Genomic DNA, 10,695 nt, shown 5'->3' on the forward strand with positions numbered 1-10,695 from the left:
GCCCAAGGTCCATTGCTTGACATGGTATCAGAGTTAGGTCCATCCCCATTTTGGGCTCCTGATCCACGCGCCAGAGCCAGTTGGGCCTGGGAGTGAGGAGGGGTGTTAGAGTGAGTAAAAAGTCCCACATTGATTGGGAAATGGACTGGTAGTTTGCTTAAATGGACTTGGATAATCATGAGGTTCATCCCCGTTTTGTGCTCCCGGTCCACGCGCCAGAGCCAGTTGGGCCTGGGCGTGAGGAGGGGTGTTAGAGTGAGTAAAAAGTCCCACATTAGTTGGGGAATGGACTGGTAGTTTGTAATTTTATTCATAAGTTATAAAAAAACTTTCATCTATTTGTATTCTCCACTTAAATAACATGTCTTCTCAACTTCATATTGCTTAGTTCTTATGAATTAATCAATCTATAAATACCATTCATCTATGAAATTGTTGGATACTCATTTTTATGTTCTTCTTCTTTTCTTTAATATTATTTTTTATCTTTATTTTTACATCTTTTTCATGTGATAATATGGTAATCATCATTTTGATGAAAATGATTAAATACCATCCTATCAAGCTGTGATATAATGATGGATCCAAAAACGGTGAACTCCCATGTTGAGACAATTGAAGTCCTGTGGCCATAGGTGTACCAATTGGCTTTGCACTATCCATATTGGAACGAGCAATGAGTTCTCGTATGTATTGTGATTGATCCAGTGGGCTGATAATGGACCTCAACACCAAGAAAGTAGTGTAGCTTACCAAGATCTTTTACAACAAAGGCATTAGACAATTGAAGAACAAGGCTTGCAATGAACTCATTAGAGCTTCCTGTAACAATAAGATCATCTACATACACCAAGATAATAGTAATATGGCCATCAAAATTGTGTATAAACAGAGACGTATCAGATTTGGAAGGTACAAAATTGAGTTCAAGCAATTTCGAGCTAAGCTTCTCAAACCATGCCCGAGGTGCTTGTTTAAGGCCATAAAGGGCTTTGTGAAGCTTTCACACATGGTTGGGATATCTTGAATCAGTAAATCCAGGGGGTTGAGACATGTATACCTCTTCATGTAATTGCCCATGAAGAAATGCATTTTTGACGTCGAGATGCCGTAAAGACCACCCTTTGGACAGAGCTAAAGACAAAACCACTCGAATCGTTGTAGGCTTTACCACGGGACTGAATGTTTCATGATAGTCCACTCCAGCCTCTTGGATAAATCCCTTTGCCACTAAACGAGTCTTGTAACGCTCAATGAAGCCACTAAGATTGAGTTTTAACTTAAAAATCCATTTGCATCCTACAACATTCCTTGCTGTGAAGGATGGAACAAGGGACCAAGTACCGTTTTGCAAGAGAGCGTTGTACTCTTCTTGCATAGCCTTTCGTCATTTTAGATCCTTGTTGGCTTGGGTAAAACAGGTAGGTTCAGGTGGAAGGGTAGATGGAGGCAAAGGATATTTTGTGTCAATGTGAGCTTGGGGAAGTTGTGATTTGTTTTTACTCCTGGTGACCATAGGATGAGGTACAAAGGATGTCGTCCGAGCAGCCGGTGGCTGGGAATTAGGAGCAATGGTAGGTGTATCAATAGGTATTGAAAGATCAACAGTAAGGTTATTAGAAGGGATGGAAGACGGAGACAAATTGGATGGGACCGAAAAACACACCGGTGAGCTTGACGATGGACTTGGTAAAGAAGGATTTGACGAGTTTAACGATGGAATTAGCGAGACAACATCTGCTATGGAACTATTATTGGCATAAGTGATAGGCGAAGTGGAATTACAAGGAGCAATGATGGGTAACGAGGTCATGACAATAGAGTCGAAAGTCGGTGCTCTATTTGAAGTCGAAGATAAACTAACAAAAGGAAATTGTAACTCATCAAAAACCACATGCCGAGAGATATATATTCGGCCACTAGGGACATGTAAACACTGATATCCTTTATGATTTCCACTATACCCCAAGAAAATACACTTTAAGGATCAGAAGACTCATTTGTGAGAATTATAGGGATGAAGGAATGGGAAACACGCGCAGCCAAAAGTTTTCAGAAAATGGTAATCAGGAATTTGTTTGAACAACTTCTCATAAGGTGAAACATTATTGAGTGAGAGTGTTGGGATATGATTTATAGTGTAAACGGCAGTAGCAAAAGCATGATCTCAAAAGGTGAGAGGAAGGGATGCATGTGCGAGAAGTGTTAAACCCATTTTAATAATATGACGATATTTTCTTTCGGCAGTACCATTTTGTTCATGGGTATGGGGACAAGATAAGTGATGAACGATCCCTTCTAGAGCGAAAAAGTTGGATAATTTCCTATAGTCACCACCCTAATCATATTGTACCACTTTTATATGGCGCTCAAAGAACTTCTCGACTTGAGTTTTAAACCGTAAATATATAGTATAAACTTCATTTTTGGAACTCATAGAAAATAGCCATGTAAATTTGCTAAAGTCATCAATAAAAGAAACATAATAACGGTATTTATTACTAGCCAATTGTGGAGCAGGATGACATACATCACTGTGGATCAAATCAAGGGGAAAACTAGCACTAGAACTAGAATTAGAAAATGGCAATTTTGACTCTTGCCATAGTGGCAAGAAGAACAAATACTAGACTGAGGACTCGATTTGACCGGTAAAGAAAGACTCCTAATAATACTATTGACTGCTCGTAGAGACGAGTGACCTAAATGACTATGCCATAGATCAAAAAATGACTTGGAGACATGGAAAGCCTGTGATTTATTTGAGAAAGAAGGCTGGCCGAGTAACTGGGTTGCAAGGAGATGATAAAGGCCATACTCAAGAGTCCCGTGTAGTAGTACTTTCCCCGTTGCTGGATCCTTCACAAGACAAAAACGAGGGTGAAACTCAAATATAACATCATTATGAGAAGTGAACTTTGCTACACTAAGGAAATTCTTGGTAATTTTAGGCACCAATAATACATTAGATAAATGTAAAGGTCAACTAACAGTAAATAAGATAGCATTACCAAAGTGAGAAATTGTCAAACCTGTGCCATTACCAATATGAATTTGATCGTTTCCCATATACTCTCCTCGTACCACCATATTCTGCATATCGTTAGTTAAATGATGAGTAGCCCTAGAATTTGGATACCAATTTGAGTCTCCAACCATAGAAATTTGTGCAATGAGAGCATCCATGTGCGATTTGGAAGAAGCTTATAGGCATGGTCAAAATGATGGTAGCAAACCAAGGCGGAGTGACCAAATTTATGGAAAACTTGAAATTGATTTTGGTTGGATGAGTTGGCATTGCGACCTCGACCTCGACCTCGTCCTCGTCCTCGTCCTCGTCCTCGTCCTCGTCCTCGTCCTCGTCCTCGTCCAGATCTGCCACCATAAGCCTAATTGTTATTGACATTAGTAGGCTTCTTAAAGGAGTTATCATTCTTAGTATTATTGGATTGTCTAGTAGACAAGTTGGCTTGTCTTAATCATTGTTCTGTACTTGTCATTTTCTCCAAACGATACTCTTGAATTAAAAGCAAGCCATGAAGATCGGCTAATAAAATTAACTCGGCCCTAGTAGTGACCAAACAACCATAGCATCATATTCTTGTCCAAGTCCTCCAAGAATATATAAGACAAGATCATCATTAGTGATCGGGTGTGCTGCAACCGCAACATTATCGGCAGAAGTCTTCATTTTTTAAAGATATTCTACCATGGATGAGTTTCCTTTCTTTGTGGTTTGTAATTGCAACCTTAGTTGTGTCACACCCCTTTTTTAACTCTAAAAAAAATTATTTTAAGTCTGGAAGGGTTTTTATTTTTAAAGTGACGAGATTGAAAATATGTTTCGAAAAGAATTATTTACCTTTTTTAACTCAGAGTCGCCACTTGACATAAATTGGGTGTGCCAAGTTACCTTGGGGAATCCTTTTCAAAATAATTTGACTCTAGAAATTGATCCGCGAACAGAGATTCCAACTAAGGAATTATGTTGACCGAGGGGAAGGTGTTAGGCACCCCTCGGTCCCGTGGTTTGACCATGGTCTCTTGGTGAAGCATATCGGCTAATTCGACACTACGAATGTATAAACCATACAAAGCACGTAAAACAATCAATCAAGCAAAACAAAACAAAACAATCCAAAATTTAGTGTCCAGTCTAATTATACAGTCCAAAATAAAAATGTGAAAATAAACCTACGCTAACCTACACTAATCCTAAACTATGCTTCAATGCTCTACCTGATGCCTCGGGCTTTCATCACAAATGTCTACCGCCAACATAATACTACAGGGCATCCCCCGGTGAATAAATACATGAAACCTCGGGGCATTCCCCGGCCAAATGAATACACCCAAATCTGATGCGATAAACTAGGAAGAAACATTCACACGCATATTCCAACATTCAACCAAATACTCTATATTCAAATATTCAACGAAATCACCTATTCCTAAATTTGCCTACCCGAACCTAAACATTTTCCTATCCAAATTGACCTATCATGATACTATCGAATTCACAAACTTAAAATTGCTTGCGAATTAAGCAAAACAACAACAAACTAACATTGACCAAATTCTCCCTTTTTATCAATCTCGTAATTCCACCCCAAATTCCCTTTTCATGCTTTAACTATCAATTCAATTATTCAACTCGGAATTCAATATCAACAACATAGACATAATGATAATTAAAGCATGGTGATCATACGAATTCCACATAAATGACATCAAACATCCACCAAATCATCCAATCTCAAACATAGCCAATTCAACAAATTAATCGCATAAAAATTAGAATAAGAGAATAAGAGCCGTTCCGAAACCTCGAAGAATACCAATGAAATGTTGACTCTCCAAATCAGTCAAAAATAGTCCACAAATACAATAACCCGAATTCCAATTGAAACGAACAATCTACTAAAATACAGATGAATAATCGAGACCAAGATGATGAGAAAATAGAAGAAATACCTGATCAAAATTCCAGCAAACACAAACAGTAGCACGAACAACTGGAAAAAGGGTCGAATTTCAGTAATCCTTAGCATTTTTCCATTCGAATCTACCCAAAAATTGAAGAAAACTGATGGGATCTCTGAATTTTGGGATTGAACCGAACAAACGATGACCTGTAAACTATTTTCGATGAAAGGTTCACCAGAAAAACTCAAGATCTATGACAGATCTGCGCTGGCTTCACAGTTTCTCGCCTGAATCTCAAGCTCCCTCCATTTTTTTGATTTTGCCCTCACTATGTGCATATGTGTGTATTTCTGGTGATAGAGTGCGTGTGTGTGTGCGACTTAGTATGTGTATATGTGTTTGTGTGTTGCGAACCAACAGAAAAGAAGAGAAAAAATGGTAATTTCTATTTTTGTATCCTCCCTCTCTCTTTGTTTCTCTCCCCCATTCTCTATGCGCGAATTCCTTCTCTATGCTCTCTCTCAACCTCTAAGCATATCTGTGTGTATCGTCCATGGTGGATGGGTGTGTGAGGTTGTGTTAATGGTGAGTATGTGTTTGTTCATCCCATTGTGAGTGACCGATGGGGGTGAGTATTTTAGGGAGTATATTATGAATGAAATTGAGGTCCCTTTTTTTCTTTTTGGATAAGAAATATGAGGAGGGGGTCACATGGGTAGATAGGGTAGGAGGGTATTGGGGGGGTGATGTGTCCTCTATTAATTGGAGAGATTTTTGGACAAGAAATGTGAGGAGGGGGATCACATGGATAAGTAGGGTAGGAGGGTATTGGGGGGTGATGTGTCCTCTTTTAATTAGAAAGGTTGTTGGGATGTTTAAAAGAATATAAAATTTGTTAGAATTTGTTAAATGGGATAAAAATAAAAATAAAAAAATAAAATAATGAGGTGGTTATTTATTTTAATTTTCTTGTGAGAAAATTACCACCTGGATAGGATACGTGGTAAGACGAGGTAAACGGTAAAATTAAGTTGTGAAGGGACGAAATTACGTGTCTACAAGTTGCATTATCCTAGCCTTGGATTGCGATACAAACATCTTCTCAAGTGTTTTCCAAACCGCCTGAGATGTTGTACAACCGACTACTTGGGCTAAAATCCTTTCGGTGAGGGTTGAGAGAATCCAACTCAATAAAAGTTGGTCTTGTTTGATCCATAAACTGTACGCTGGGTTGATAACCCCGTCAGTTGAGGTTGTTTCAGATGAGCTATTTGGAGTGAACTTTGGAGGGCACTTGTGCGTACCATCCACATATCCCTCGAGTTCGTTACCCCTTAGAACTGGGAGAATTTGTGATTTTCTCACAATATAGTTATGACGGTCTAATTTGAGAAGATGAGACTGATTAACGTTGGTTGCAAGCGACGAAAAATTCTGGAAAGGGGTTTGTGTGGTGATACTGGTAATTGAGGGAAGTTCTATTGTGGGACGTGAGTCTTTGCAAGGGTTTGATACCATGAAAAGGTTTTCACTCAATTATGTTTAAAGAGGGCTTTTGCCTCAATATATACAAGATGCTATACATGGTATAGTTGAACACAAACTCTCTAAGAGATAAACTATACAATTCTAATCAAATATAAATACATAATATGTGACTATTATGGTGTCCTAACATTATATTTCAGTATATCTTCATATAATTTTGGGATCTCATGGTGTGTTATTTCCTTTTTTATCTTTTGCTTACTTTCTTTCTTTTTATTTTATTTTATATCTTTAATTTCTAAGTGTATTCTCATCATCTTATAAAAGGATTTGATGTACATGAAGTTAGATAGTCTTTCATTAAAAGGGGAGATTTCATTAGTTTTGATATCCTTTCATGTCACATAGAACGCTTTGTCTTTTTTAAAGTTTTATGTAGTTTATTTCATTAGTTCATGAGCGTGGTGTATAAAACACGTAGACCCAACTTTTTAACTACGGAAGAGGATGAAAGAGAAGTAGATAGCAACTAATGGCATTGTTATGTTTTCTTCTAAATATATTGCACAATTTTTAAAGTATTTTTTTAACGTTATCTAACTTTTCTAAACTTCTCAAATGAGTGGGGGGGAGGGAGGTCCTTTTTACGTGAGCAACAATCAACAACGAAAGGTTGAAGGATAACAATATTTGTTATTTATAGCTCCTTTCTTAGTGAAATAGAACTTGCAATCTTTCTTGCTGAGATAGAACTTTCAAACTCGAAGCAATGCTAATTTTTATTATATCAAATTCTTTAAACTATGGATAACTAGAACTAACACTAAAACATAATTATGAAATAATAGTTGACATAACTAATTACGAAGTACAAAACAATAACTAAAAATTTTTCTTTTAATTTGTATTCATTGATCATAATTTTTTTAAATTCTTATCTCATCTTTTTTTCATTTAAATATATAAAAGAAAATTATAGAGAAACAAAAATTCTATTATCCAACAAAATGCATAAATACAAGGAGGAATTTGTGATTTAATTAACTATATACAATTAATTATCACAGATGTAAGACAAAAATAAATAATTTTATTTATAATAATCTGCGACAATATATATTATTAAAATAAATTTACTAATGTTATTTCTAACTGCGCAAAGCGCGGCGATTATCAGTAGTATAAACTCTCTTATAAGTTTGATTTGTTGAATATAATTGTAAAGACAATATTTTTACTCAAGATTCTAGTTAAGCTAGAGACTGAAAGCCATTTGTAGAAGCATACATTATATCAATATTGATAAAATGTAAATATAAAAAGAAACATACATTATATCAATTTTCAACTTTGAATACCCTAGCAACTAGTACCAGAAATATGAGATTTTTTATCTAAATAGCTAGCCGAATTCACTGTTTTTTTAGAATTATTATTACTATTATTAGTAGTAGTAGTAGTATTTTTAAACGATATATTCGAAAATAAAGAGAATAAGGGAGAACAAAGAAGAGAAAGTGAAAATACACCAAAGAATATTAAACAAAATGCTCTCAAATTTTTTTCATGCATGAATGCATACAGAAAATGATTAATACATTCATTGATCAAGGCATAAAAACAGAAATTACAAATAAACAGAAAAAAGAACTTCTGTTCCACTTGGTGAAAAAGCTTAGCACCATGATCTCCTCTTTACATGCTTTTTCTTTGCTCAAAAATGTATATAAAATTCACTAAATATAAAATTATTATTATTATGAATTACTATTTTTTTAAAATTAAGCTCTGAAAGGAATAGGCTTAGGCAAGTCCTTAACTATACCGCATAGGAGGTTATTGTCAGGCATGTTGTATTCATCTTGAAGTGATACTGTTGCTGCATGGACACTCAGATAAAATTGTTGTCCCAAATAATGCTTCTCCATTGAATTGGCCCTAATATTCCATAATCCAGCATTATCAAGAGCAGTCATTATAACTGCAAATGAATTTGGGTAAACTTGGATCGTGTTCCTGCTAACAGCATCAAGCAAGTTGTAGTTCTTTCTCTTCTCTGGTGACCACCTTCCCGACTCAATCCTGCATTGGCGGTGTAAAAGATATTTATAAGGTGACTAGTCGATATCATATAATTATGAATTTGATAAAGGATTAGGAGGTAGGTACTTACGATACAGCAAAGAATGCATATCCAGACATGTGAAAAGATTGAACACTTTTGCCAGGGTTCTCAATAACGAACTCCACAAAGCTTTTCCAGGTGCCATTGATCACACTAGGTCCAAGTGTGATTTTGTCTTGTCCATCTTCCCCTGTAGGCTTGTAGTCATCCTTGATCAAGTCATACTTGAACACCTTGTCCGAAACACCATAATGTTGTGCCAATCTGATTGGTGTAGGGGGATCCACGTGGGAGATGCCGTTTATGGCGTAACGGAGCTTACCGTCAACTTTGCCTGCTGATGTGACTAGCTTGATGGTTCTTGAGATGTTGATCTTTCCGTAGTGGTAAGATCCTTGAGGGTTAGGTCTAGCTGCGCTGTTAGTCAAGTTCCAGCGGAATGAGCGGAATTGGTTAAGGGACCATTCCCACCCTTCTGGTGCCTTAGGCAATTGAGGGGAGGCGGGGGACTTACTGTTGGCATAACGGATAGTGGCGGTGGCCGTGTGTGGTTCCTTAGTGAACCTTGTGGAGGCCACGATGAAATAGTCCTTGGGTTCCTTATCAGCGGTTACCAAAACGGATAAGCACTGTCCCAAGTGGATGTCTAGGGAATCGTACACATTTTGCACGACGTGTGAACCTTCGATCTCAACGAGTCTCATTGTGTGGCCTTGGAACCTAACATTGATAGAATCCTTCATGCCAACGTTGCAAAACCTAAACCTGTATGTCTTTCCGGGGGTCAATGTGTACATTGGCTCATCCTTACCGTCGCCTTTCCCGCTTTTGCCATTGATAACCAAGCCTTGTGGCCTTCCAAGACCGCGTCCGGTATCCAACATGCTTCTTAATTCAGTGTGGCTCTTGGTGTACCAATCCCCCACAAGGACCGTGTAATCATCCTCAGGTTTATCAAATGGGACAGGGATCAATGCACGACTTACGACAGTAAGGGGACCATAACCACCAGCAGCACGAAGCAAGCCGGTGGTAGGGTAGTAGTAGTAGCTACCGATTTGATCCTTAACCTGGAAACGGTAGGTGTAATTCGTTCCGGGGGGAATTGGACAATTGGTCCCAAGGGTTCCTTCTTGCCACGAGTTCTTCCTTTGTTGGATACCATTCCATGTGAAAAGGAGTGGTTCGTCCAATTGGTTGAACACGTTTACATGAACGTTGTTGTTGGATGTTCCATTAATTCTAGGTCCTGGGAATTGGTTGTTGATTAAAATGACTTTTTGGGGCACGCCAAGAGGAGAAAGGGTGCCATAAGTAACTTTCCATTCGTAGAACAGGTAAGGATCCTCTCCATTCACGGAGATGCAAGTCATTGCTAGCAGAATTGCTAGCACACACCTCATCTTATTATTCATTTTTTTTTTTTTTACTTCTTCCCTTCTCTTGTTTTCTTATGTGGTTTTTCGATCCTTTAAAACTTTGTTTCGATCAAATCGAAATAACCAAAAAGAGAACTAGAGAGAAAAATAGGAAACTTAATTAAAAGAACCTAGAAAGGATGTTGATATTTTGATAATGAATTTGGTCTATTTATATTGTAAGTTGCATAGGTGATTGCCACAAATTTTTCTTTGTTGACCGCAAATAACGTTTATTTTTTGTTCTTTATTTTCTTTTGTTGTTTTGGACTTCCTTTAATCTCTCTTTGATTCAAATTTTGTTGGGAAAAAACAGTGTGTTCACGAGAAACTGAAAAAAAATCAAACCTTAAAAAAGATTGTCATCTTTTAGTTTAATTTTGTTTTGATTTTAGATTTTTAAAACCTGCATATATAGAGAGAGAGAGAATATTCTTTTAGAATTTCTTACAGTACATATTCATGTTTTGCACTCTTGGTTCATGGTCTAGGTGACTAGGTCTATAATTACCTTCCAATTTAATGTGTAATCTTTATTTTGATAAGTCCAATCTCTCGGAAATTATTCTTTTGTTGTTTTGGTCCTCCGCTAATCTCACTTTGATTCAAATTTTGTTATTTCTGTTATGACAAACAAAGAAAATATTTTTTCTTAAGTAAAAGTATAAAACATAGAATATGTGAATCTAACAGTGGTCATTTGAACCTTAAAAAAAACATCATTTTTTGTCTAATTTG

General features: G+C 36.9%; 1 protein-coding gene, 1 long non-coding RNA gene and 1 pseudogene across 2 annotated transcripts; all 3 read right to left on the reverse strand.

Moving 5' to 3' along the window:
* The window catches only part of LOC124889546, a 7,438-nt pseudogene extending 6,060 nt beyond the window's left edge, over nt 1-1,378 (reverse strand).
* A 1,094-nt stretch (nt 1,379-2,472) lies between these two features.
* Nucleotides 2,473-3,876, reverse strand: LOC124889283. The gene is made up of 2 exons (XR_007048130.1): nt 3,033-3,876; nt 2,473-2,859 (listed from the first exon to the last, which is right to left on the reverse strand). It is a non-coding gene; the product is annotated as an uncharacterized LOC124889283 (long non-coding RNA).
* A 4,074-nt stretch (nt 3,877-7,950) lies between these two features.
* Nucleotides 7,951-10,113, reverse strand: LOC107851565 (L-ascorbate oxidase homolog). Its single transcript, XM_016696631.2, has 2 exons — nt 8,588-10,113; nt 7,951-8,496 (listed from the first exon to the last, which is right to left on the reverse strand). Exons 1-2 carry the CDS (start codon nt 9,952-9,954, stop codon nt 8,196-8,198), a joined length of 1,668 nt encoding a protein of 555 aa, XP_016552117.2. The 5' UTR covers nt 9,955-10,113; the 3' UTR covers nt 7,951-8,195.
* Nucleotides 10,114-10,695: the final 582 nt, after the last annotated feature.

Source organism: Capsicum annuum, chromosome 12 (genome assembly GCF_002878395.1).
Source record: "Capsicum annuum cultivar UCD-10X-F1 chromosome 12, UCD10Xv1.1, whole genome shotgun sequence".
Taxonomy (NCBI): Eukaryota; Viridiplantae; Streptophyta; class Magnoliopsida; order Solanales; family Solanaceae; genus Capsicum; species Capsicum annuum.

Bases quoted from the DNA above. Each gene is read 5' to 3' on its own strand.
- LOC107851565 (XM_016696631.2), bottom strand. From the start codon at position 9,954: ATGAATAATAAGATGAGGTGTGTGCTAGCAATTCTGCTAGCAATGACT. The intron at 8,497-8,587 runs GTAAGTACCTAC...CCGCCAATGCAG, and splicing joins TATGCATTCTTTGCTGTATC to GATTGAGTCGGGAAGGTGGT.